Source organism: Plectropomus leopardus, chromosome 19 (genome assembly GCF_026936395.1).
Source record: "Plectropomus leopardus strain MGB_pleo_1.0 chromosome 19, ASM2693639v1, whole genome shotgun sequence".
In the NCBI taxonomy this organism is placed as follows: Eukaryota; Metazoa; Chordata; class Actinopteri; order Perciformes; family Serranidae; genus Plectropomus; species Plectropomus leopardus.
Window position 1 is genome coordinate 13,022,371 of NC_142194.1, and position 25,771 is coordinate 13,048,141.

Genomic DNA, 25,771 nt, shown 5'->3' on the forward strand with positions numbered 1-25,771 from the left:
TTTAGGGCTCAAATTGGCCCTGCGAGGTGCCACCAGGCGGAAATGCAAGGCCAACAGCTTTTTCCTGTCCGGCCTCCACCTCTCTGTCTCCCCTCCCTTTGTCTCACTCTGTCCTGCTGTCACTTTCTCACCCCCTCTGCCTCCTCCTGTACCCCCCTGTCCCTCCCTAGAGGTCCGACTTGAAGTAGCTCATTCATTTGTCCACTTCCAAAAGGCAATTTTCACACGGTGGTGCATTAGCCACCAGCTAGTGTAGCAAATATTTTACCCTTGAGATTGTGTTTGTACCAGCTCTGCAGCTTGTGAGTTTTGAGAAGTTTTGAGATCTAGAAATATTGGCGATTGTTAGCAATCATTTGCAGCTGTGCAGGTATTTTAGAGAAGCAAAGTCGTGATTAAAGGGTGATCACAATGACACAAAAAAACAAAATATATTCAGGCGTTTTTCCCTTTGAGCATGTGAGCCTTGCAGCTGGAAATAAAGAAAAGAATAGAATAAATAGAGCCAAAGCAATATCAATAACATAACCAGAGGCGGCAACTCCTGCTTTCTGTTTGTGTCTGCTGTACTTAAGTGTGCAGCCTGCACTTCACAGCGCTGGCCTTCCTCAGCAGCAGGCGCTGTATGTGTCCTGGATGAGGAAAGAGTCAATGTGCCCATTGATGTTCGTACAAGAGTGTGCTCTTAAATTTTTCTGCAGGGTCTTTTGAATGCCAAATCTCTTTTTTGAGGCTCGAGAACCTGGTCTTTATGCGCCCACAGAGCGGTGTGTCTGTTTGTCTTCGGCTATATTTGTTTATTGTAATGACGGAGGTGGTGGGAAGGATGCAAGTCAGCGGGGGTGTAGGGGCAGGAAGTGTTTCTTTCTTTTCCCCTGGCTTTTGTTGAGCCGGGAGAGTAAAAGCCTCCCACGTTGCCTGCTTTTGTTTCTCGCCGCTCTTTGGGCCTCGGTGCGGCTGAAGCGCCCCAGCAGCCTGCCAGACAAGTCCTGGGTTCGCTTTGTCCCACGGTGGCCACGGGGGCAGGTGCTGGGTGTGCATTTCCGCGGGGACCACCGGGGGCTGCTTTAACGTCAGCAGGAGACAGAGTGGATGATACTGGGAGTGCAATGATCACATGGCATGTAGGGTGAGCAGGTGAGCTGAGTGAAGACATCAGGAAGTCCACATCAGCTGAGTGACCATAAATGCTTTTGGTGATTAACACTGTGGGTGTGAGTCTGACTGATGATCACTCATGTCACCACATGACAGGAAAGACCTCTAAAGGAATGTAAAAAGCAGTGGAAAGCAGCAAAAGCTACCAACATACTCACTACTATGGATGTCCCAATCAACACATTTTTTATTTGACAGGGATCGGTTGTTTTGAGCACGCACCCCACCTGATCCTTTGCTTACGTCCACCGTCAGGTGTTGTAAACAGAGGGCATGCATTTGCAGCACGTATTGCAGCAGGTTTAATTGTAATGCTACTACTCCAATAAGTAGAAACTGATTATTTTTTCATGTTCAACTTAAGCTGCTACACCACTTTAGGTGGAATTGAAATTTTTGTTGTACATATTTAGTAAACTAGTTTTACTGTAATGCTGTAATAAGTGGAACTGGGACTGATTTTTAATTGTTGTTACTGAGAAAGTTAAAGTTCAGCTGTAACACTTCTTTGAAATGGCATTGTGGTTCTTTTACTCATTTATAGTCTTCTATACTTTTGTTACACTGCTATACTAAGTGGATTTGAAAGCTATTTATGATGACAAAAAACTAATACCACACTAAGTGAAATTAAGAGCGATTTAAAACGATTTTAGTCCGTTTATGTGGTTATTTTATTTTTTAAAAAAATGCTGCACCAGATGGAATCATGACAAGAACCATATAAAAATATTCATAGTTAATTTTATAATAATAAAATAATAAACCTTTAAGGAACTATTTGGAGGCAGACATTTTTCTTGTACTGCATTGCAGAGCTGTTGAACACATACACTATATTGATTTTAATATCTCTAAAGTACTTCAAGTGTGCATTGTGCAGCTGTGTTATCCAGGTAAATAAAAGCATTGGATCAGGACTCGGTGTCCATAGATGCTCAATATCAAATGACTCGGATCAGCCAAAAAAACTTGATCAGGGTCCCTCCTCACTACCAAAACTTGGCATGTTCTTTTTGTGTCTGTAGTGGACTGAGCCGACTGGAGGCAGCAGTCAGTCCAGCTTTCAGGGGACAAAAAAAGAGCACACTCTCAGACCACAAGTGACTATGATGTAAATCGGCTGGCTTCTAGCTCTCTCCGTCTCCCTCGGTCCCACACACACCCCTCTCTAACACCCTCTGTCTAAATGTGGACTCAGTGGATGGGCATTTTGAACTGTCTTCTCAATGGCCGGGGCCCCTGGACAAAAGAACTCATTTAAATGGCCACTAAAGCTTTTCAGCACCGAGAGATGAAGAATTGACAACATTCTTTCACATCATTACCCGAGGGAGGAGCAGGGAGTCGTGAAGGAGGAGGTTAGGAGGTGAGAGATAGAACGCGGGAGGGGGACAAGAGAGAAAAAGCGAGCGAGAGGGGCCATCTTCTAGCATTCAGCCGCAGACTCATCAGCTGCATTTGGCAGCTGTCATAACCCCCATCCTGATTGTTTTTTCCACCGGTTTATTCTTTTTCATCCACGCTATTCTAGATGTGCAGATCAGATCGGGAGCCCCTACGCAACGCCTTGGTTTGTGTTTCTTTTTAACGAATCCCATTCCGCCCACCACCCCCTCCACGCCCGACACACAAACACACACACCCCCAACCCCTCTCTGCTTCTCTCCTCCATAGCCTTTTCAGCTCAGGGCTGTGAATGAGTCCCAGGAGTCTCTCTGCCTCCCTGGAGTTCTGCTGGGGTTCATTAATCTTTCATTGGGACCATGGCAATAGGGAATGCCCTCCTCCTCCTCCTCCTCCTCCTCCTCCTCTTCCATTCTCCACTCCCCCACTACTGCCACTACAGAATAGAGGTCTAGATGGCCAGGCTTGTACAGGCCATACACATGGACAGCTTTAACTACAGAAAATTTAGTATGGGGCTCTGAATGGTGTATTAAGCTCTCGCACGGGCCTGATATTAACTTCAACCAGATGATTAGTTTGTATTAAGTTCTGCTCACATTTGTCTCGCCCTGGGCCCACAGCTTTGTATTGTCAATGAGCATCAGGCATCATTTGTATGTATGCCCCCCCCTTTGCCAACATCTAGTCACATTAATGTTTTTCAAAGTCTTTTGGAAATGTGCCACAGTGGAGCGCTTTTTTTTTCTTGCATGGGTTAAAGTCGCTAATGAGGGTGTGTGGCCTGCGAGAGAGCAGATTGAGCACACACACAAGCAGCTTCTCACTCCTCTCCCCCCCTGAACATATCATCCATGTTATGATAAGCCTGATTAGTGCTGCTTCTTTGACTGCTGAGGGCAGGATAAGGATGTGTGGGTAAAGAGGCGAGAGCAGCCTCTTCCACCAGCCTAATCTACAGCAGAGCTCTAATCTGGTTATCTTGTGGGTCGGGGGGACTGTGTGTGTATTAGTGTCTGTCTCAGTCCTGGCCCTGATGAGAGGGGCTGAGCTCCGGTTAACGCAGGGGCCCACGGCAGCACACCCCTAAAGCTCCACTGTAATCTTTGGGTAATTGAAAAAAAAGGGGGCCTGCACCACTTAGGAGCACAAAGAGAAGATTACATAGCTAAAACTAATTTGGCAAAAATGCAGAAATGGATTTTCAGCCCCACCTCCTCTCTCCTAACCCTTTTATTACAATACACCCCTACCCTCCGTGAACCGGGGCCCTGGGGGAATAGATGAGGGGAAAGAGGGGAGACCAAGGAGGAGGCTCGAGCAGAGCGGAGCGCCGACTTGAGCTGCTAATGACTGTGGATTTACACGCGCTGCCTTGATTTCGTGGTTTACAGATGATCGATTACTTGACTTGCAACCGTGGTTAAAAGTGCCTCATCACACATCAGACCCAAATGTGAACTGGCAACCCCCCAAGCCTCTTAGATTGTGTTACTGAATTCCAGGGTGACACCGCAGAAGTGTTTTTAATTACAAACCACACTATTTTCGCTGTGGCTTGGTGGTTTGGCGCCTCGAGAGGACCATGAATTTGAGAGTTCTTCTTTCGAGGGCCTTCAGACCAAGTTGTAATTCTGTGGCAGGCGCCTGCAATCTATAACCCCGAACCCAAATATTAACACCCTGGTCTTTTTTTTCTGTCTCCTCTCTCTGTATCCTTCTTTCTCTCAGTCTAATAAGGTTCCAGTGGTACAGCACCCTCACCATGTGCACCCTCTCACGCCTCTGATCACCTACAGCAATGAGCACTTCACACCGGGGAACCCCCCACCTCACCTACAGACAGACGTGGATCCCAAAACAGGTAGTGCATATATTCTTTTGCATGTTTGTATGTTTGACTGGCGTGTTTTGGTTAGCAATATGCTACTTAATGGAGTGCTGCAGGAATGAGCATGGATTTACAAAGAGAACTGGATACAGCATTGGAGGCCGGGCCACATAATTCCTATGAAAGTTGCTCAGTGGTGCACAAAGTCAAAAAAGCTTGATTTCCAGGGTTTGAAATTACCTGGATCTTCTGTATCGTCTGGCCCATAGAGCAAGCGTGCAAGAGACTTCTGCCCACCAGGAGGCTGACTTCCTGTAGCACTCGCTTAACTTGAATGTGCATCAAATTATTTACCCATGTGGCTCTTCTGGACTTTCATTTTTTACACTGCTTGGATCAAATTCAGATAGTGAAACGAATTATTTTGCAGGGGTTGTGAGGCTAAAAATAAATAATCTACTGATTTAGAGATGTCTCTTTCATAATACAAGTCTATGAATAAAAAAATCTTTTTGGTGCCCTATGGCATCACTTGACGGACCCAGAAGTTGTAATTCCACTATATAAAATTGGCTTCAAAGTCCGCTGCTGTTCATGGGAGCTCGAGAATAAGTCCTAAAAAGGGAAAATTAGTTAGCATTTAAGCACCAGTGGTTCCCTTGTCTTCGAAGTCAACAGGATTTTGAATGGGTTTTTCTGGTTAGATTCCTGAAATAAGGTCTGTGGTTAACACAAGCTTAAGAGATGTTCACGTTCTGTTCAATACATCGGTAAATACCCAACTCGTGAAGTTTGACACTTTGACTTGTCTTAAAAAGACGGTTGCTAACAAGCGGCAAAACGAGACCACAGAACGTCATCACGCCAAACACGGCTTCACGGCCTTGTTGTGCTGGCTGCAGTTTGTCATGCGACTGTAGTGTAGTTTGTTTATAACTTAATGTTAGCTTTTTATTCCTGGTGATTGTATTTAAGTTTCCAAAAAAATAGTGGTGTTCATCTGTGACGATTACCTTGCTGAACACAACCAGTAAGTATTAAAAACTCTTTTTTTTTGTCACAGAGCTTATTTTCTGCAATGATCCAAAATCTAATGGAAAAATCCTGCAGGCTATTTGTCGAAAGAACCAGAGCAAAGCTAACTCCCGGGTTAGCCTACAAAAAACGTCCTCTCTGCAGCACTCTGCTCCTGATAAAAACACCTTTAGAAAACAGTACAGTAAAAGTGTCAGGATGAAAACCCCAAAAAGTTGAGAGAACCAACCACAGAAGCAGCTCTCCTTAGATAAGGCACTCTAGCTCTTCGAAAGCGTTTGCACCGATGGGTGTGTGAATGTTTCATTATGCTCTGCCACCGTGGTTGACACATACAGAGCTTTGTTTGTCTTGATGGGGCCTGTCTATCTGTAGTCATTTTATTGTAAATTCAATCTAACATTAAATTATAATCCGAAAGTCATAATTACACTACAGGTATTCTGTAAAGTAGACCGCACATTGTTTTAAATACTGTTCTAAATCACCCATATGCTGTGTGAGGAATTTTTCTGAATTGGACATTTCTTTTTCCATTAATTGCTTATTTAACAACCCCTGAACAAGAACTATGACTGTTTATGAGGCTGATAGTCAGACAAAGTCATAGTCATGTCATGTTGACAACTGCGGCTCTCATCCATTACCGACTGATGTAGCTATCACGCTCACTAACGTGGTTTGGCTTAAGTGGAAAGTGGCCTCACATTGGACAGCAAGAACCAGAACAGTGGCTCATAAACTTCTCGTAAAACACGGAATTCAGCAAACAACCACAACTTCTCATGACCGCAACACCGTTTGCCAAGACTCAAAACAAGACAGCCATTGTAGTTGGAGGTCTAAATAACACAGACCTCAAAGACTGTGTTTTCAGAAAGATGTCTTCAACTAAGCATAAAAAATATCCTTAAAACGGAAGATGTGACCTGAGCTCTTGGGTTTAAACAGGTTTTTGACTCTATCGGAACTATAGTTACGTCTCCACAGCCTGTTGATCCTGCAGCGTGTCCACATTTAGCAGTCGGATTGTGCCCACACATCTCTCCCACAACCATTCAGCATACATTTTTAGGCAATTTTATTCATTTCCGCAAGCATCTTGACCCAGCACTTCATTTCGTTAACTGTCATTCAGCCCATCCTTTCAGGTTAATGCATTTGCAGTGCGAGGAATAATTTCATGCTTTTCAGTGGTCTCTGGTGGATTCAGTCAATGTTTTAGGTAATAATGTTCCCTTATTATGATGGTCTTTACAAAGGGGAAATAATGTGCCAGCTGCTGTTTAATGTAGTGCTTAATGGGGCTGCTTAATTGGGCTCAGTGTTTAATTAATTAATGAGCTATATTAGGTCTTCAGCGCTGGGTGGCGATGGGATAATGTTCGCAGTGCTTTCCTTTTTAATAGAATTTGCCTTTATTATTGCCAAGAGAAAAAAAAAACTTTTCTGCTTAGACAGCGCTGCACATTGTCCATCAGTAACAGAATCCCCCTCAAGAATCAGTTCCTGGATAACCTGCATGAGCTGCAGAAGGGTGTAACCCCAAACACCGGCCAAGTTCTGATCTATGATGATCGATCTGGCTCTGCTTCGGCCGCGTTGGCACCGGTCAAAAATATCCGCAACAACAGCTGCACAGGCGAGCCAGCTGTGTGGAAGAAACAGCAAAAAATGAAAGTCCCCCCTAGTTCCTGCTCTACTGGGCGCACACACACCGCCCTGCTGTGCTTTTACACATGTCTAGTGTTCCCTGTTTCAAGTTTGTCATGAGAGAGAAAGTTATTTTTACACCCGGCTGTGTACGAGACCTTTTCAAGGCGTTCATTCAGGGCAGCTTGTCGATGCAGTTTCTTCGGCTGTCAGCTGCCACGGGAAGCAAAGGCAACGCCGCGGACGCTTGCGATTGCTCTGCGATCCCCTCAACGAGAGCTGTCCTCAAATTGGACATCTTTGTCACTGTTCGTCTGTGGGGGATAAACAAAATTCGGTGCTGTTTTTATGTTAAATCTGAGGATCAGATGGAGACCAACGAGCCAATACGCTCACATTGTCATTAACTGTGTCAAAACATAAAGTCAACCATTAATATGAGTCAAAAGCAATAAAAAGGAACTTGTAGTTAAACTGATGGTGACTTTCAGCTCGTAATCTATAACTGTTGCATATATCATGAAGAATTTATATCCATCCAGCGAGTATGTCAGTGTATCAGCCTGACTCAACCTGCAGCCCTGTATTAGCAGCTCTCTGATCACAGAGAAGGCTTTTAATTATATTGTTGTGTTTTGTTAACTTCTAAACCTCCGTCATTTTATATAATTAATCTTCTGAATCCGTAGACAAATGTGACAAGAATCGTGTTGGTGTTCTCTCCTCACCTCTCTCCCCTCTGCCTCTTCCAACACATTGTGCCGCCGCTGCCGCCGCCGCCTCAAAGGCCTTTGATCAGGAAGTGTGATTTAGCACTGTGTACATGCAAGCAACAAGCCCTCTTCCTCCTCCTCATCCTCCCATCTGCACTCCTGTGATGTCTGCCCCGTTCAGATGTGAAAACTCTCGACAAAGAATGAATTCAGCACTGACAAAGATTTGGTTCTCTCTTCTGTCATCATCCTGTCTGTCCACCTCCTCCCTGCTCCTGTCATCCTCCTTTTCTTCTGCAGGAATTCCAAGGCCTCCACATCCTCCAGATATATCTCCTTATTACCCACTGTCACCTGGCACTGTCGGCCAGATCCCCCATCCGTTAGGATGGCTAGTACCACAGTAAGCAAATCCTTATTTTTTCCTTCCTACTGTATTCCCTTATGAGTTGTGTGAAAAGGCTTGCAACACCCACATATTGCCATGATTAATAAACTGTGTATCAAGCCAAATCATTAAAGAGAAAAGCAATAACAATAGTGGCAGATATTACCTTACATGTGTGTATAGCAGGATGTTGTTCTTTGTGTACAAAGTCAATTGTGGACGCTGTCTCCTCTCAGTCCCCAGAGTGGGTCCTCTCTCCACACTTAGAGGGTAATTTCAGTAAGTTTCAACTTCGACCTCATTCTCCCGACCCTGTCAGTCAAAGCGACTTAGGGAGGCAAATATTTTTGAAACTGGTCTGGTATTGAGCAAGAATTCTGCAGACGGTGGCAAAATAGGCTGCAGTGTAACCAATAGAGGCATTTGTGTGCTGTCAGTTTACGTCCATTAAAAGTGCAAATTTTTGCCACTGACAGGCTCGGATTATTTTGAGCGTCTTACAACACTTTTTTTTCTTAACTAGAAACAGCCTCGACATCGCCAAACCCCCCAGACAGTGTTTATTGAGACTGCATACTACTTTTTTACCCTACGTTCAGTTTCTCCCTTCAAAAAGTATGGGTCCTTGAAAAGTCATGGAAAAGTTTTGAATTTTGACCACGTGGGGACCCTGGTTAAACAAAAAGGTCTATCTCTCTAGGGATATTTAATATGTTTTCAGACACTTATGATAACAATCGTAGCCTGTCAGTGGCAAAAACGAGCACTTTTAATGGGCATACAGCGACAGTGCACAATTGCTCCTATTGGTTACATTACAGCTCATTTTGTGGCTGCAGCACTTTCGCTCAATATTGGAGCTATTTCAAGAATTGTTGTCCCCATTAGTCGCTTTGGCAGAAAAACATAAGAAAATAGGGTCCAGGTTGAATTATACCAAATTTACCCTTTGCCTCTTAAACTCAAACTTGATCCTTTAACTTTTGAACACACTCACTCGTGGACCACAGCAGCCCACCGCAGCCTCCTCAGGCCTTCACCAACCTCAACTTGCTACTTTGTGGCAAATACTATTTTGCATGTCTCTGTATGGTCCAATTAGAGTAATGAACCGTGATTGCCCGTATTTTACCCAGAATTCCACATGGGGGCTCTCCCCTGGTAACTCTTGTCAACACTTGTTAATATGACAAAAGGCTACAAATTAAGCTCTGTTAATTTAATGTTTTCTCACCGCGATCTAAATACCGAGAGAGGCCCCGAGCGCAGCCATGGCGCCCTTTGATTTGCTGCACTTTATTTTGGTATAAATTTACATTCATTATTGTTTGTCTTTGGATGTGTAGACCTCAATTAGCGTGATGGCTCCATTAAAGAGACCCGCGCTTCGTCTTTAATTATCACAACAAAACACCTAGTTCCAGCTTGGGGAGGAACAGGGCCCCACTCTGTCGACACCGAGCGAAGGGTTATGAAATTTAATTAGCCATTGCTATCAAGATTTGTGGCATTCAAATTGTTCAGAGTTTTCCTCTCTTTGATCTGCGCTCTGCAATCCCCTAGATTTTTGTCCTGATCAAATGAGAATAAAGAGGCCCACGGTGGGGAGAGGAGAGAGGCAGAGGGCTTTAACTTCTCCTCTTCCATCAACCCTGTTCCTTTACCTTTTTTGCCTTTCTTCTTTTCTTCTCCCTTCCCAGGCAAGGTCAACCTGTTTATCCAATCACAACAGGGGGTTTTAGACACCCCTACCCAACTGCGCTCACTGTCAACGCATCCATGTCAAGGTGAGTTGAGACCTAGGAGCCAAACACGCACTCTTTTCTCACTCACTCATACATTTTGTGTGTGTTCGCGACGCACAAGCAACACACACTTGCACACAGAAACGGTGAGCAGCAACTTCTCCCTTAAGGAGAGCCCACGCTCCCCATCTCTGTGTTCAAAAGGCCAATTCTCCAGTGTGGGGGGCTCCAGCTAGCATGCTCAAATATTAATTATATTTATCATTTTCTAATGAGGCCCCTGAAGAACATTTACCCCCACTGCATGTCAGGCAGATCTGAAATGAGCAGGGGCATGTCCATGCTGTGAGTTTGAGCAGCCAGACAGATAAACAAACACAGCAACACTTTGAAGGGGGGACTAGATGATATAAGCCGGGGCCTGACACTTGGCTAGCGCTTTGGTCCAGCCCATTAGGGTCCAGCTCAAGTGCTGCTGTGGACATTAGTGCACCCATGGGGGGTATGTGTATTTGTCGCCATCTTGTATACATGTGTGCTTGTTTGTCAGTCGGTGTTAAACTACTTACGGTTCCCTTGAGGGACGCATGTCCTCTATATTGTGTGGAAAAGAATTAATTTTAGATGACTAAAAGCCCCAAAAACACAAAAAACAAACAGTTTGCTACTTTACTGCCTCCTCCCTCCCTCCCTCCTCCCCCTTCTCTACACGCCCTTGCAGCGGGGGACTGTGGACGGGGCTGGTTTAGAGTCTAGGGATGAGGCCAAGCTTCAGTTTAATTACAGCCTGATTGGAAAAGCAGCTCCTGAGGGCAGTGTGTTTAGAGCTCTGTGACATTGATGGATCATGTCGATGCAGGGAGGGAGGAGTCGCGAGGGGGAATGACATTTTTTAAACCCTGAGAGTAAGGGAAAGTGAGTTTGCAAGCTCGCCCAGTCAGTTTTTCAGCCGTTGTTTTGTGGTAAAACTGTCCTTGAAATACCTCCTTGCGTCAAATGTTACATGAAAAACTCTCTGGAGATTGGTGTCTGGATTAGAGTCAGATTTACCCTTTCCGTGCAAGTCTCAGGTGCAAAGGGTCAGACGGTGGGTCTGTCCAGACATCGGCATCTGGCAGCCAACCTGGGCTTTAAGTGACTGCTAATTCGGTCCCTTAATGACAACCTCTACATTGTGATCATCTTATTTCCAGTGCGGCTAATTGAATATACTGGCTGGGGTGTGGGTGGGGGACTGGCCATGGGGAAGAGCTAATGCCCTGTGATGAGGCCCCTAATTGAATTAGTATAACTGAATAGATGGAGGGCTCTGGGAGCTCTCTGGAGAATGGGAGGGTTTAACACATCTACAAAAAACGAATTCTGACTTTGACAGGGGAAAAATATCAATTTGTTTGACAAAATCTAGTAAAAAATCTGTTTAATTGTGTCAGCAAAAAAATCCTTTTCAGCCTTCAGCCAGTTGTTCAAAGAATGGACTAGACTGTTGTGATAGCTCAAACGATTTGTAGGCTGACTGGAGGAAACGGAGAGAAAAAGACATCCTGGCCTCTTGTCGGGAGCTGGTTCTTCGCAGGAGCGCGCCCCTTCAGTATCAGTCCCCTGTGCCGTAGCCCGAGCTGAATTAGGATGCAGGGGAGGAATCTGGTACCTCGTAGTCCTGCAATGAGCACCTTACACCTAGGTCCTGTTAAAAAATGCATTTCTTTTAGGGACGGCAGGGAAAAAGGAGCCAAGGAGAGTTGAGACAGTCAGCAGAGCAAATGAAAGACATTATTTTGATAATGGGGTTGGAGCAGGTCCCTGATATATTGTGTGTGCGCGTGTGAATGTATGTGTGACAGGTAGGAGGATGTGAAGGCCCTTTTTGCCCCTTATGCTTAAGCCTGCCCTTTGATATGTTCCCCCATCATCTTTTCCTTGGGAACGGGAGAAGCGCACCGGCCGGATCATTATACATTAAACAGGCACGGGGGCTACTGCTTCGCATTGGCAATTAAATGGCACTGGCTGACACTGGGCTTGCTGTGCCTGTGACCCCCCCCTCTCCCCTCCCTCACCCCCACCCCAACACCGCCAGCCATTCTTACCTTTTTTAGATTGAGACGTAGGAGCCCCAGGGTTGGGGTGGGAGGATAGGTGGGGGGGGGCTCCGCTGCGTCTCCTTCTCTGTGTTGGTTAAATTGGTCCAAGGCACCGCTTGCCGCTGATGAGCCTGGATGATGATGATGATGCCCCCACGCTTCAAAGGGATGGCCGTCATGTTTAAACCATAACCTGGGCCATGCAGTGGCAGCAGGAGGAGGGGAGGGAGGGAGGAAGAGAGGAAGCGAAGGAGCATGGAGGTGGTGAGGGGACAGGGAGGAGTAGAGAAGAAGAAGAATAAGAAGAAAAAAATAGATCTTGGAACAGAGGAAATTTTAACAAGTGCACAGAGAGAGAAGGAGGGAGGGTGAACAGGGAGAGAGGAAACGGAGTGAGCGAGGAAAATGCAGCAGCCCTAATGATGGGCGATATGCAGCCACTGCTGCCGAGCTCCCCATCAACGGATGACATGGCACAAACACCAATGTGTCAGTGATGAAGGGAGAAGAGGGGAAAGGAGAAAAAGAGGGAAAGAGTTTGAGGGGGGAGCGCACTGGCACTCCCCTGAGATGGCCTCCAACAGAAAGTAGTTGTTCCTGGCGAGTTTATCCTCATCATTATATTCTGGCTCGGAGCCATGCAGCCAGACACAGCCGGATAATGAGCTGCTTTAAAAAAAAAAAAAAAGAATTATTCCTCCCTTTTTTTCCTTCTCCTTCATCCTCCTCTCTTCTCTTAAATTTGTGTGTGGTCACGTGGAGCCGAGGCGCCGCGCTGTAAACATGTAGATAGACGCGTTCAAATAATCTGGCGCAAATAATTAGTGTCATACATACACTGGCACATACAGCACGGCGGTGTCTTATGGCTGTTCTGGCCACTGAAACGATTTCATAAATAAGGGTTTCTGGCCTCGATATGTGGAGCGGGTTGGAGACGACGGAGTGATGATAGGAGCGTAGAGGGATGAAGATAAAAATGTCAGTGCTGCTGACAGTGCTGAACTGGCAGAAAAGAATGGGGGGAAGCAAATAGAGACCCAATACCTGAAGTGATACTAGACTTTGATAGAACATTTTTAATCTAGTTTGCAGTAGTCCTTGATAAGACATAATGGTTCAAGCTTTACCCCTCCAAAACCTGGCATTTTCATATCAGTGCACTAGCTAAAAATGCTGTTTCCTCAAATATAACAATGAGTTATGCGATTGGCATTTGGATGAAAGATGGAAAATTTAATCATCACTTAAATCTTATTTGGAAACCATTTCCTCAGCTATCATAAGTGACGATTACGGATGGGAATCGAGAACCGGTTCCAAATCGCCTGATCCATCGGAATTGTATGCCTCTGAATATCAGTTCCTTTTATCCTTGCTGGCATGTTCTCCTGACAATTAGAAATTGCAAAACAATGACGTCACACTTGTGTCTACGCTGCTGGAAACGTGCAACAAGACGGCGTCATGGCAGAGAGCTGAAATAGTCCAAAGTGTGGTTCTGTTTAATGAAGAAAGTAACAACAGTCCTGCTGTAATGATAATAAATGTTCAAAACACCAGCAATACAATGAAACATGTTTGTACTCAGCATTCCTGGAATGCCATACATTTGACACAACGCACAAGGGGCCCCACAATACGTTATTATTGCAATGTTAAATGTTTGGCAATATAATGAGTATTTGCGACAACATTGCAGTATAAAGTGATTTATTAACTTTTAACTGAAAATGTTGTCCCCGAAGGAAAACTTTTTCAGACATCTGTTTTATCTGATAAGATAAAGTTTTCATTCTGTTCATTTCACTTCAGTCACTTTTATTGCAGCAGCATGTATCAAGTAGACTGAAAAAGCTGTTGATTTATTTTTTATCCTAGTAGGCTACCAAAAGATGAATTTGTATTTGTTAATTATTTACATAATTAAAAAAAAGCTAATAGGCATCCGTGTAGTGATACGATATTTACAAGCAAAAATATCACAGTGCTATGCTGTTTTGATTTCTGCTATGCACAAGAGCATTCAAACCGAAACACATCCGTTACAGAGGATAAACATCCTATGATATAATAACATTTAGGGATGGTAATCACCAGAGGCCCTGCAATATGATATTATCACGATACTTACGTCACAATGCATTGTTATCGCAAATTTTTAGTTTTGTGATATGTTTAGTATTGATATAAAACCATCCGTTTAATCTAATAATATAAAGTTTTAAAGTTTCTAGTTTCTGTGTTGTGGACTAGAAAATCCATTTGTTTTTAATATTCTAGTATACTACAAAAAGTTTAATTTGCATTTAAAATAGTAACAGTTTATGTAGAAAAAACATAAATGTCACACAGGAAGACTTACCAGAATTGATTTTTGACTAATGAAATTGCAAATGAAAACAAATTCTGTACAAATATTTTCTCATTTCATCAATGGCAGAACTGATAAAGAATTGGACCGATAAGCAGAATCGATGATGACATTTCTATTAATAGAATCTTATCAATTCCCATCCATAGTGACATTATTGAGTCAGGTATAAACATAATTTGAGGGAGGTTCCTGTAGAGCTGAGAAGAGCTTAATCAGTCTCAGCACTGTTAAAAGCTGTGTGTGGCACTGATACAGGATCAGCTGCACAGTAACAATAGCTACTATGAAGAGAAAAGTTCAAGGTGCAAACAGCCCTCAAGATCACACGTTAAATTGAATCTGTTACATGCATTGTTGCCTCTATTTTTCGGCACACTCTTGATAGAGATGAATAATCTCAATGTGATAAGATAAAGGTGTGCACTTGGCTCAAGTGTTCAGTGCGTAGGTTTTTTTGTTTTTTTTGTGGTTCAAAACATGGTATTTGAGAGGTTTATCCTTGTGCACTTGCACTCCATTATTTCCACACAATATAGCGTTCGTGCTTTTAAATTATATTTGACTGATGTTTTGCTATAATTTGCTGTTAAACCTTTGCCAGAAGTGTGTAGCTGTCCAGGCTGAATTCTGCGCTCAAATGAAATGTTGCATGCTGTCCAACACTCAATACTGAGTAGTGAGATCTGACTGGTCATGAATACAGGAATCAGCCTTGGATGGTTTTTATGTGGATGTTTGTATGTGAATTTATGTTGTTTTTGTGGCTAAAGGCCAATTCCATTTCTATGAAATAAAATTGGAAAAAAAACACTTTCTACTTTGCCATTGAAAGATAGAGATGGAATTGAGCCCCTTTAGCCTTGTGTATACATGTGCTCCATCTTCTCATTTCACCCTTGTCCATTCTGACGATTTACACAGTCTTCTGTCCTCTAGGTTCCCCCCACACATGGTGCCCCCTCACCACAGTTTGCACACCACGGGCATCCCACACCCAGCCATCGTCACACCCAACGTCAAGCAGGAATCCTCCCACAGCGACATCTCTCTCAACAGCTCGTGAGTAGACTTTCAATGCCCCCTAAACGCACGTTTCGGTGTCAGTCGTATGTTTGACTCGGCTCACATCTCTTACCCTTTGGTCCTCCACAGGAAACAGTCAGACGCTAAAAAGGAAGAAGAGAAGAAGAAACAAGTCCACATAAAGAAGCCTCTGAACGCCTTCATGCTCTACATGAAGGAGATGCGGGCTAAGGTGGTGGCTGAGTGCACACTGAAGGAAAGTGCTGCCATCAACCAGATCCTGGGGCGGAGGGTGAGTCCTGACAGATCACTGGCCACATACCAAAACTGAAGGGTTTATCACAGTGGTTCCCAATCCTGGTGCTCAAAACATGGTCTGATTTACACCTGGGATTCAAGGTCATCTGGTGGCATAGAAGACATAGCAGAGTTGTGGTGATTGAGGGCCGCAATTGGGATTCACATTAGGAGATTAAAAGGTTTAGTTGTGACCTGATGCAGCAGTGTTGTACAGGGTGTCTGCAGGTCCTTACAAAGTCATCGGTTTTACAAATATTATACCTTAAAAGTCAGAGTCAAAATTTGAATTTGTGCGGTCATAATTGGCACATTTTGTCTTATTCAATTTTTCCATTTTGTCCATTTTTTTCATAAAAATCCACATTTTAGATGTTCCAAATATTGAAACTAAATGATACTAATACTCTTTTTGTAGATTATTGTAGATTATAAAGCTGCAACAGGATAAATTTCGTTTTCTTCGAATAATCTGCTTATTTTCATGAGCAAAAGCTAAATTATTTAGTTTCTCTTGATTTGCTATGGTAAATGAAGAAAAGCAGCAAATTCTCCCTTTAAGAGGCTGGAAGCAGCAAATATTTGGCATTTTTGCTCGATAAATGACTGAAACTATCGATTGATTATCAAAATAGTTGGCGAATAATTTTCTTGTGCTCAACTAATCGATTCATCATATAGATGAAAAGCAGTAAATTCTCCCCTTAAGAGGCTGGAGGCAGAAAATGTTTTACATTTGTACTTGAAAAATGACTGAAATGATAGATTGACTATCAAAATAGTTGGCGATTAATTTTCAATCCATCGACTAATTGATTAATCACATATTCTCTCCTCATTTACCATCGCAAGTGATGAAGTAAAGCAGCAGATTCTCACATTCATGGGGCTAGAAGCAGCAAATGTTGGACATTTCTGCTTAAAAATGACTAAAACTATTAATGGATTATCAAAATAGACTGATCGTTGCAGCTCTGAGAGGTTAACGTAACTCTCTCTATGAAGCACATTTCTACATAAAACTTACCTCTGCGTTGGACTATTCAGATACTACTTAACCTTTATACTTACCTGCTATTAACAATAGGAAAATGATTTGTCAAAAAAATCTACCTTAAAAACTACCTTAAGGTCTTAAAAAAGCATGAAATTTAAGTGTGTTATGCCTGAAGACACTCTGACGTGCATAACCTACATATTTATCTGCTTCTTGTTTATGATGAAAAATCTTTCCATGTCCTCTTTTTGTGTCTTGTTTCTCATCTCACAGTGGCATGCCCTATCGCGGGAGGAGCAGGCCAAGTATTACGAGCTGGCCAGGAAAGAGCGACAGCTCCACATGCAGCTGTACCCCGGCTGGTCAGCACGAGACAACTATGTAAGTTTTTAAGTTTACAAGTCGAGGGGGCTCTTCTTTTGCCCTTTCACTAGGTGACCATTTCTTTTGTAGCCTGAGGGATTTCTTTCATCTTGTAATTTTCTTTTGATATGCATATCTGAGACCTAAGCCCACCTTATTATGACACAAAGGAATATTTGCAACAAAGTCTGACCACGATTTTGTTTATATGAATCCTCAGTGGATGTTATTCAGACACTTTGTTCGGGCACATTAGCGCCCAGATTCTCATCAGTTTTGTCCAGTTTTGGGATCAAGCTGACCAGAGTCTTCCACGAGCAGCCTTAGAGAAATCTGTCATCCAAACCAGAAGCTCGTCAGGCTGTCTAGATGTTCACAGAGCTGAGGAAAATGAGACAAAAGATTACAGAAAAAAAGAAGAAAAGAGTAGAAAAAGATAGAGAGGAGGGAGAATTCTGGTCTGGCCTGCAGTGGCTGTTACAAACCGGAGGGCAGAGACAGAAAGAGAAAAAAACAGGCAGAGAAAGAATGAATGAATAAATAAGTAAACACAAAGAAGAGTCCTATTCTCTGTTTCATGTTTTGGGCATTCTGCAATATAATAACTAAGGTTCCTGTCTGTGTCTATTTTTTTCTTTCTATTTTTTTGGCGGCTAACCAACAGGGGAAAAGGAAGAAGAGAAAAAGGGAAAAGCAGCAAGCAGAGAGCAATGGTAAGTGAGCTGCAATTATCTCCCATATTAGAAGAGCCCCATCATGTGTCAGGCAGATGTGACATCTTGCAAGATAAAAGTCAAGCTAGTTTTTTTTTGTGTTATGTTTTTTTGTGTGTGTGTTATTGTGCCTGGCTTTTTTCTTTTCTTTTTTTTGTATAGTTATGCTACCCAATGCAATATTTAAATGGTAGAGTTGCTTGTAATACCCCCCTTTTCCCATTTTCCCCAAGCCTTCCCCAGCTAATAACAACTGAATATGCATGACCCCCCCACACTCCTTCTCACCTCCCCTCTTGACACCCCCCCTCCCCTCCCTCCAACCCTCCCCACTTTGCCCCTTAGCGTTCTGGTATTGTGATATGTATGTTTTGAGAATGTGAAGTTGAAGCATTGTGAGAGCCATTAACTTGCTACTGTTGTGTGCGTGGCCCCGTTTTATAATGCCTGTGCCCTGCAGATAGCCTGCACTACTGTACCATGTGTGTGTATGTGTGTGTGCGTGTGTGTGCTTGTTGGGCTGCCCCTTGCTTGCTTTCATGCATGCTTTTATATCAACATAAGACAACAAATCTCATCTTTAAAATTAAGGAGGTTTGCTAATTCTATGATTTACCCATATATATCTATTTTTTTTTAATTCTTCTGATCATATTGTGAGGAGCGACTTTGTCATTGTGTATTTTGCGCTCGTTTGGTGACGGATTTCTTCTTGAAGGCCTCTCTATCTGTTCTTTTTTTTTCAGAACACAGAGAATATTTTCCAAACCCTTGCCTTTCACTCCCTCCGATTACAGGTGCTAATGTCATTTTGAGTATTAAATTACTAACTTGTTTATTTTTTCTTCTTTTTTTTTTAATATTAATGTATATTTATTTATCAATGAATGTGTAATATAAGGCAGGTTTAAGGTTAAAATCTATCTGAAAATGCTCTTTTTATGCTTTGTTTGCTGCTTTCTTTTCTTAAAATGTTGACTTCAATGCTAGATTATATTTCATTATCCATTTACTCATGTTGCTATAGTTTAGAACATTCTCCATATTTTGGCATAATCACTATGCAGTATGCTTGAGGAAACTGATTATATAAAGTTATCACTGTGGAGTATGACTTGAAGGATGTGATGTCAGGGTAAACCTCCTTAATCTATGCGCTTCAGTAGCTGCGCTTGTGCCTTTCTTATAGGCTAGCATGAGTTTGACTCACTTTTAAAATCTACCTCTACTCAGTAAAGACCTGGACTCAAACTCTCCACCAAAATATTCTGCTGTCACTCTGCTCTACTTCTGGTAATCACATGCTAGAGCTTGCAAGTGACTGGCAGCTTTGCTGCAGCAGACAGCCAAATGTTGGTGGAAAACAGTCAATTGTTTGATGCCAGGTCTAAGGAGTAGATTCCCTCTTCAGGTTCCAGCCTTTTTAATCCTTCCACTGGCTACGGCTAACTCACGACCGTGCTGTTTTAGCAGTCTGTTACTGCTGCCTAGTTCTGCCACCTTAACCTCGTCTTTTTGAAACCATAGTGCACTCATAACACCTAGCAGTTAATTAATCCAACCTGCTCTATTTATGCAACCAAAGACGCATCTTCAGCTTTAACTCCAGTCAGAATTTAGATTTCTTTTTTGATAATTTGCATGTATTTTGATTTTCACTAAAAACAGTCCTGTCTTTAAAAGGCACTTGAGAATGGCTTTACGGGTGTTTTTTTGGGGGGGAGAGGGGGGGTTTCTTGCACAATGAGCCACTGCCAAGCTTCATAGATTCACTGTTACCTGTTTTTTTTCTCCTTATTTCTCTCTTCCTCTTAATTTCTGTTCCTTATTGGTTTTGGTTTTTGGTTCTTTTTCCTCCTCTCTGCTGGCTTCCCCCTCCCCCCCTCCCTGTCGCCGCATCAGACCTGAGCGCTCCTAAGAAGTGTCGAGCGCGCTTTGGGCTCGATCAACAGAATAACTGGTGTGGCCCGTGCAGGTGTGTATGGTGTGTGCTTGCACCGGCCGGGGCCAGGTGAAGGCTGGGTAAACTGGACACTGGGACTTCCTCCTTGGCTCTCTGCTGCTTCCTTTTCTGACTCTTCTCTTTCTTTACCTCTATCTGCCCCCCCCCCCTCCCGCCAGGCTATCGTGACCTCTCAGCTTCCTCAAGCCACGCCCTGCCGGTCTATCTCTAGATTGCCACTATTTGATTTTTTATCTCCTGTTTGGGAAGAAGGGTATTAACAGCATATGCCCGAGTGTTTTGTGTGAATGGTGTCTGTGCGTATGTGTTGGTAAGGGGTTTCATTGCAGGATGTACAGTACAAAAAGCAGTCTAAACTGGCAGGTCGGGGCTTGGAGGATCTGGAGCCTGATGGCTTGTTGAATATGGAGGACATCCCAGTGTCGCCAGCCTAAACCTAAGCCCTGGCTACATGTTTTTGTCCGTGCAATGACGTGTCCATTTTGTTTTTTCTTTCCTTTTTTTCTTTTGTGTCTTTTTTGTCTCTGTGTGTATGTTTGTGTCTACCTCTTTGGCTAACAGATGCAAATACCCCAAAGAAGTGTCGTGCCTTGTTCGGGCTTGACCAGCTGAGTTTATGGTGCAAACCATGCAGGTATAACTGCTGTAGTACCAATGGGAGGAAGACATCCACAATGAGCAGCTTCTTCTCCTTGATTATTTGCTCAGATATCCCTCTTAAAAACACGTTTCCATCAGTGTGGTAACAGATGGCAAACTCCTCTGCTCCTTTTTTTTTTCCTTACTGAGGAGCTTCCTGCTATAAATTCCCTTGCAGCAATTTTTTTTCCTCATTGAACTCGGTTCAAGCCCAGTGGCAGAAAATGGATTTCTAAATAAGATTATTTTATCTCAAAATATCTCGCTGCAAGATCATGGTTTCCCTAATGTCATTTGGAATTCTGACAGTCTGACTTCTTTGAAATCCATTTTCTCTCCATGTCAGTGGATAATTCCCTCCCATCTTAACTGTCATGTATGTTCTAATTGGCGTCCTTTTGAATAACAATGTTATGCTTACAAATTTAGCCCTGCTTTCTCTGAGGGCCTGCTCAGTGACACTCTTTTCTGTGCCCTCTTCCTCCTCCTTCTCCACCTCTTCTTCCTCCAAACTCCTCTTCAATAACCCTTACTTAGTCCCTACCTGTTGTCTTTCTGTTCTGACACAAGCAGTCTTTGAATTGGGAATATTTTCATGGTAGGTATTTGTCTCTGCTAAGTAATACCCTTCTCTGTGTCTGGCTTGCACCACACCATTGCCCCACTTCTTTTCTTGACACAACACCAACCATCGCAACACATTGTTCGTTTCCGCCGCTACACCATTCGTATCGTTTTAGTATAGGTCGGATTAATAGTTTCGTCGCATCATGGTCATTCCTAGCTGTTTATAAACCTATTTCAGTGGGTATTTATCGGTTTTTGTCACTATTTTTTCTTATTTTTTTTCTTTTATTCTTTGTTCTTTAGTGAGGCACTCGGTTACCCTGTTTTTAAAGATTTTGGTCACTTTTTTCTTATTTTTCCCTTTTTTTATTCAAATTTTTTCTATTTGTTTTCTTTTTTTATTTTTGTCACTGTTTTTTTAATTCTGTTTTCATTATTTTTTATTATTTTTCCCGTTTTTTTTTTTTTTGTTACGCGCTTTGAAACATCATTTTGAAATGTGCTGTAGAAATAAAACGATTACTGTTATTACTGTTTAAAACGTCCAACAAGAATTAAACACGCCCCCTATTCTTTTTTTTTTTTTTAAATCGTCTTTGAAATAAGTAGGACGTCACACTCACTCCACCTCTTCACGGTCTGGTGTTTCCACTTCTTATTTCCCTCCCAGCTGAAACACACACGATCCAAAAAAAAAAAAAAAAAAAAATGGCATTATTCCTTAAACAATAATAGCAGATCAGGAGATCAGGCGACTGGAAAAGCGCGATAATTCAGTCTTCATTTTAGGAGCCGAGAGGTTAAAAGTTCTCTCTGGGCTCCATTTCCTAAAAGATGCATCTGGTGTAATTTCCCCCGAGATGGTGAAAAATCAATAACGTACACGGGCACATACTATGAATCAATATGTCTGTTAAAAAATGGATATTAGCTCATTTGTTGCAGTTTGACAGACAGTTATCGGGAGCGAGATGTCTATGTAGTGGCAAATGATACCTTTTTACGGCCGGTCGATACGCCCACACCACCCAGCGCTGAAGTATCAGTGTAGAAAGCACTAAAAGCCTGATCCCCACTCTTTTCTAGACTTTTCTAGTGTTCTATACTGTTCGCTGTTGTGTGCCTGTACTGTCGAGCTTATCTGAAATGCATGCTTGTCTTTCACCCTGGCATGCATTAAAGTTTCGTGATGTAATTTCTTCATGTCTTTTCCATTCTCAGTAATCTGCTCTCTGTGTCCGTCTTTATGCAGGCTTTAGAAGTACAGGGAAAGGTTTGATTCAGCAACCTTAATTAAAGAGTAGATCAGCCTCATATGTTACAAAAGCTTCAATCCTTCTTTTTTAGAAAACACCTTCTTCTTTTTACCTTCTCTCTGTCCCTGTGAGTCTTAAGTACTCCGTGGCCTTCAGGCATCTTTGTGATAGAACGAGAGCTGAGAGAGGGGTCACTGCCAGGGTCAGGGTAAAGATGAGGTGGGCAGAGATTCCCCCTTAACCAAATCTGAACAGCCTTCGCAGCAGAGTCACCGCACATAAAATGCAACAATCCCCTACTCTCCGAACTCCCCCACCCCACCCCCCTGCTCGTTCGTCAGGTTCCACAGAGCGCAATGGGTCTGGCCTCAGGACTCGACAGGCAAGGGGGAGGGGTCCCGACCCCAGGCAGGAATGCAAACATGATGCCTTGACCCCTCACACACACACACACACACACACACACTCATATCTGTGGGGCAGATGCGGAGTAGTGTGGATCTTGTTGACTTTTTCGCCTCGCATCCAAACTCTGTCCCCTCAGGAGAAGAGAGAGAGTAGGGCCAGATAGAGGTAGACGAGTGAGACAGGTCCAGTAACCTCGTGTTGCTGGAGAGAAACAGGCTGATCCCCAGCTGGAGCTCTGCCAGCAAGACAGGCTCGAGTTTACATCCAGAGAGCGAACCATTACTACGTGTAATCTTCTCTCATCGCCATCTCTGCGTGCTTCTCATTTCCCTGCTGCTTCCTGTCCAGCTGCTTCACCTGTGATCTTTACTTCATGTCTGTCCTGTCTGATGGTGTAGTATTTGGAAATCATTTTTATCATTCTTTTTGTCTTAGCACGAGCTACTTCAATGCACCTGCAAATCTGACGCTTGAAATCAAGTTTTTCCGAAATTAAAAAAAAAAAAAAGGTGCATTTAAGTCAGTGCTAAGAGGCGACGCGGTTCAAAGACGTAATGCTAAAAGATGCCTTCTCTCTCTCGCCTTGTCCCCCAGGAGAAAAAAAAAGTGCATTCGCTACATCCAAGGTGAAGGCAGCTGTGCCAGTCCTCCCTCTACGGACGGAAGCTTACTAGACTCCCCCCCATCCTCCCCCTCCTCAGTGGTTCCCTCCCCCTCCTCAAAAGAGTCCAAACCTCAGACTGAACAAATGCAACCTCTCTCACTGACTATGAAACCGGCCCACCAGCCACTCCACCACCCGCACCTCCTGGCTGGGCCTCCACCGCCATCTTTGGTTCAGCTGGAAAACTCTGCTGCAGCTAGGAAAACGCCCGGCGCCTCCTCCCACAACGGAGCCCTGGAGCACGGTGACATCTCGTCCTCGCGCCAGCCGGGCTCCTCTGTGGCGTCCTCAATGGCCCGGCCCTCGGCATCGCTGTGTCATTCACACTCGCTCCTCCCCTCCACGGCCCCTCAGCCTCTGTCGCTAGTGACCAAGTCTATAGAATAGTCTACCCTATTCTTCTCCTCTTTTCTAGCTCTGCACACACACACAAACACACCTTTCTAGGCCCTCTCTCTGCTATATTTCACTTGCTGTCAGTTCTTTTTTCTCTTTATGTTTCTGTGCCATAAGGCTTTGAAATTTTAGTTTTTGTTTATTAAAGTTCATTGGTCAATATTTGACCCATCATTATCAAAAAAAAATCTAATTATTATAAAGAAATGATACAATGAGCTGTAGTATAGCTTTGTGAATCTGCCAAAATTTTTATGAATTTTGTTTTGTCTTTTTTGTAGTGTTAAAACAGTGCAAACAGAAAAATTATCTAGTTCAACTTCAAAATGTTTAAAAGACGGATATAAAAAGGTAGGCTAGATTATTCAGTGAGCCCTTTTCTTGAAAGAGTTGGTTCTCCTTCTTTATTTGTATTAAATACGAGCTTGCGAACCAATCATTTGACATCTGTTCAAACTCTAGGAGGGCATGAGGCTAGCGGTGACACCTCTCCGAGGAACAACTTTAATTGTGATGTTAACTTGTTCTTGTTTAAATGTACAGAATAATGGGGAGGGGGGGATTACTGTGTTAAATATGCATTCTTCCACTGCGTTGTCTTTTTTCTTTGTTGTTTACCTTTGGGGTGGAGTCAGGCAAGTTGGGTGGGCTTGAGGGGAGGTCGGGGTGGGAGGGTTGAGGGTTATTAAATTCAAAATGTCACAACGCTAGGACCAGTAGTATTTATTGCTTTAGAGATTGCTTGTTGTATCTTGTACGTGTCTCTTTTGACTTTTTTTTCTTAATACATTGTACAAATATTTTTTCTTAAGGTAAGCGACTTATATATGAATGATCCATTTTTACAAGGAGGTTTTAAAAGGCAAATTTTTTTGTTAATGATTTCTTTCCTCGCTGAAAACCTGGATTCCACTCAGTGTACTGCGTAGATCTCATGAACAGAAGTATGCACAACTTCATTTCAAGAAATGCGTCTATAAGCCATTTTACAAAAAGAAGAAAAGAAAAACTTGAAACAAGAGACAGTGGGTACCGTGTCTTCAGTAGTTGGAAAAGTGTCTAAAGCCCTTCTTTTTTATTGCACAGTCACATCTCTCAAGACTGTAGATTCGTGTACAGATTTTCCGTGCCAAATTTTGTGATAATTTTCTCTGCCCCTCTAACCACGCTGTAGGGATCCTTTTTTGTTTGTTTGTTTTGTTGTCTTTTTTTATTTTATTTTTTTTTATTTTGATACCATTCTTTGCTGTGACGTTACATAGATTGCTATGTATGTAGTATAAATGTTGCTATAACAAATGTGTTTGGTAGCAAATTGTCAAATATTAAAATTTAAACTTAATAAAAAGGCGGACATCATACTGTATAAACCCACAAGGGCCAAATTATGTATATTAGGAGGTTCATAAAAAAACTATTAAATACAAAAAAATACACAAACTGCCACTTTTAAGTACACTACTACATATAGGTAGATAGAAAAAATAGGCATGTTGATGTTGCAAGAGGCTGTAAAAAAAGCTACAAGAGAATCATCCACTCGGTGCCATTGTAGTTGACATGACGCGACTGTAATCTGTCGATTTCTTCTCTGGTTTATTAAGATGCTAATGATAAATAGTTTGAATGTTTCCTTAACGGCTGTGATGTTCCTGTTCTATTTTATGCTCTTATCTTTTTGTTTGTTTGTTTTTCCTGTTATTTTAAATGGTTCCAAAACCATGTTTTTTTGTAATGAATAAATGTTTATGCTGTACAGTCTCTGTAGCATGCAGTTCTGTATTAATAAAAGCAACTTAGTATGTGCACATCTGTGTCCTCCTTTTTATTTGGAGATTCACTGGCAGGTTCAGCAACCTACACTAAGAAGGCGATTCAACAGCATTTCGGCAAGTACCTGTTTTTTTTCACGATTTTTCTTTTTTCTTTGTGTGATTTTGGACCACATACGATTCTAACATAGGTTTAGTCTGCCAGGGGACTTTCTACGATACACTGAGCTGCTTTTCCTTTCTCTTGTTCTCTCGTGTCTGCAAATGCTCATGTCTTTTTACCGCATTACACTAACCCAACTTTTTTTTTTCCAGAGCCTTT

The 25,771-nt window shown here is 42.8% G+C and overlaps 1 protein-coding gene across 17 annotated transcripts in view; it reads left to right on the forward strand.

The window, feature by feature from the left end:
* tcf7l2 (transcription factor 7 like 2) overlaps positions 1 to 25,485 on the forward strand; it is a 104,649-nt gene extending 79,164 nt beyond the window's left edge. For 3 of the 17 annotated variants that reach the window (XM_088070249.1, XM_088070262.1, XM_088070257.1), the window contains 10 exons: positions 4,297 to 4,429; positions 8,098 to 8,200; positions 9,886 to 9,972; positions 15,313 to 15,450; positions 15,544 to 15,706; positions 16,982 to 17,089; positions 17,721 to 17,784; positions 18,531 to 18,581; positions 19,687 to 19,759; positions 23,212 to 25,485. In XM_088070249.1, the coding sequence (XP_087926375.1) occupies positions 4,297 to 4,429; positions 8,098 to 8,200; positions 9,886 to 9,972; positions 15,313 to 15,450; positions 15,544 to 15,706; positions 16,982 to 17,089; positions 17,721 to 17,784; positions 18,531 to 18,581; positions 19,687 to 19,759; positions 23,212 to 23,668 (1,377 nt within the window). In that variant the 3' untranslated portion in view covers positions 23,669 to 25,485. Of the gene's footprint in view, positions 1 to 4,296; positions 4,430 to 8,097; positions 8,201 to 9,885; positions 9,973 to 15,312; positions 15,451 to 15,543; positions 15,707 to 16,981; positions 17,090 to 17,720; positions 17,785 to 18,530; positions 18,582 to 19,686; positions 19,760 to 20,308; positions 20,382 to 20,923; positions 20,985 to 23,211 lie in introns of all 17 variants that reach the window. The other 14 variants (XM_088070254.1, XM_088070263.1, XM_088070261.1 and 11 more) reach the window with 11 other exon arrangements.
* The last annotated feature ends 286 nt before the right edge of the window (positions 25,486 to 25,771 follow it).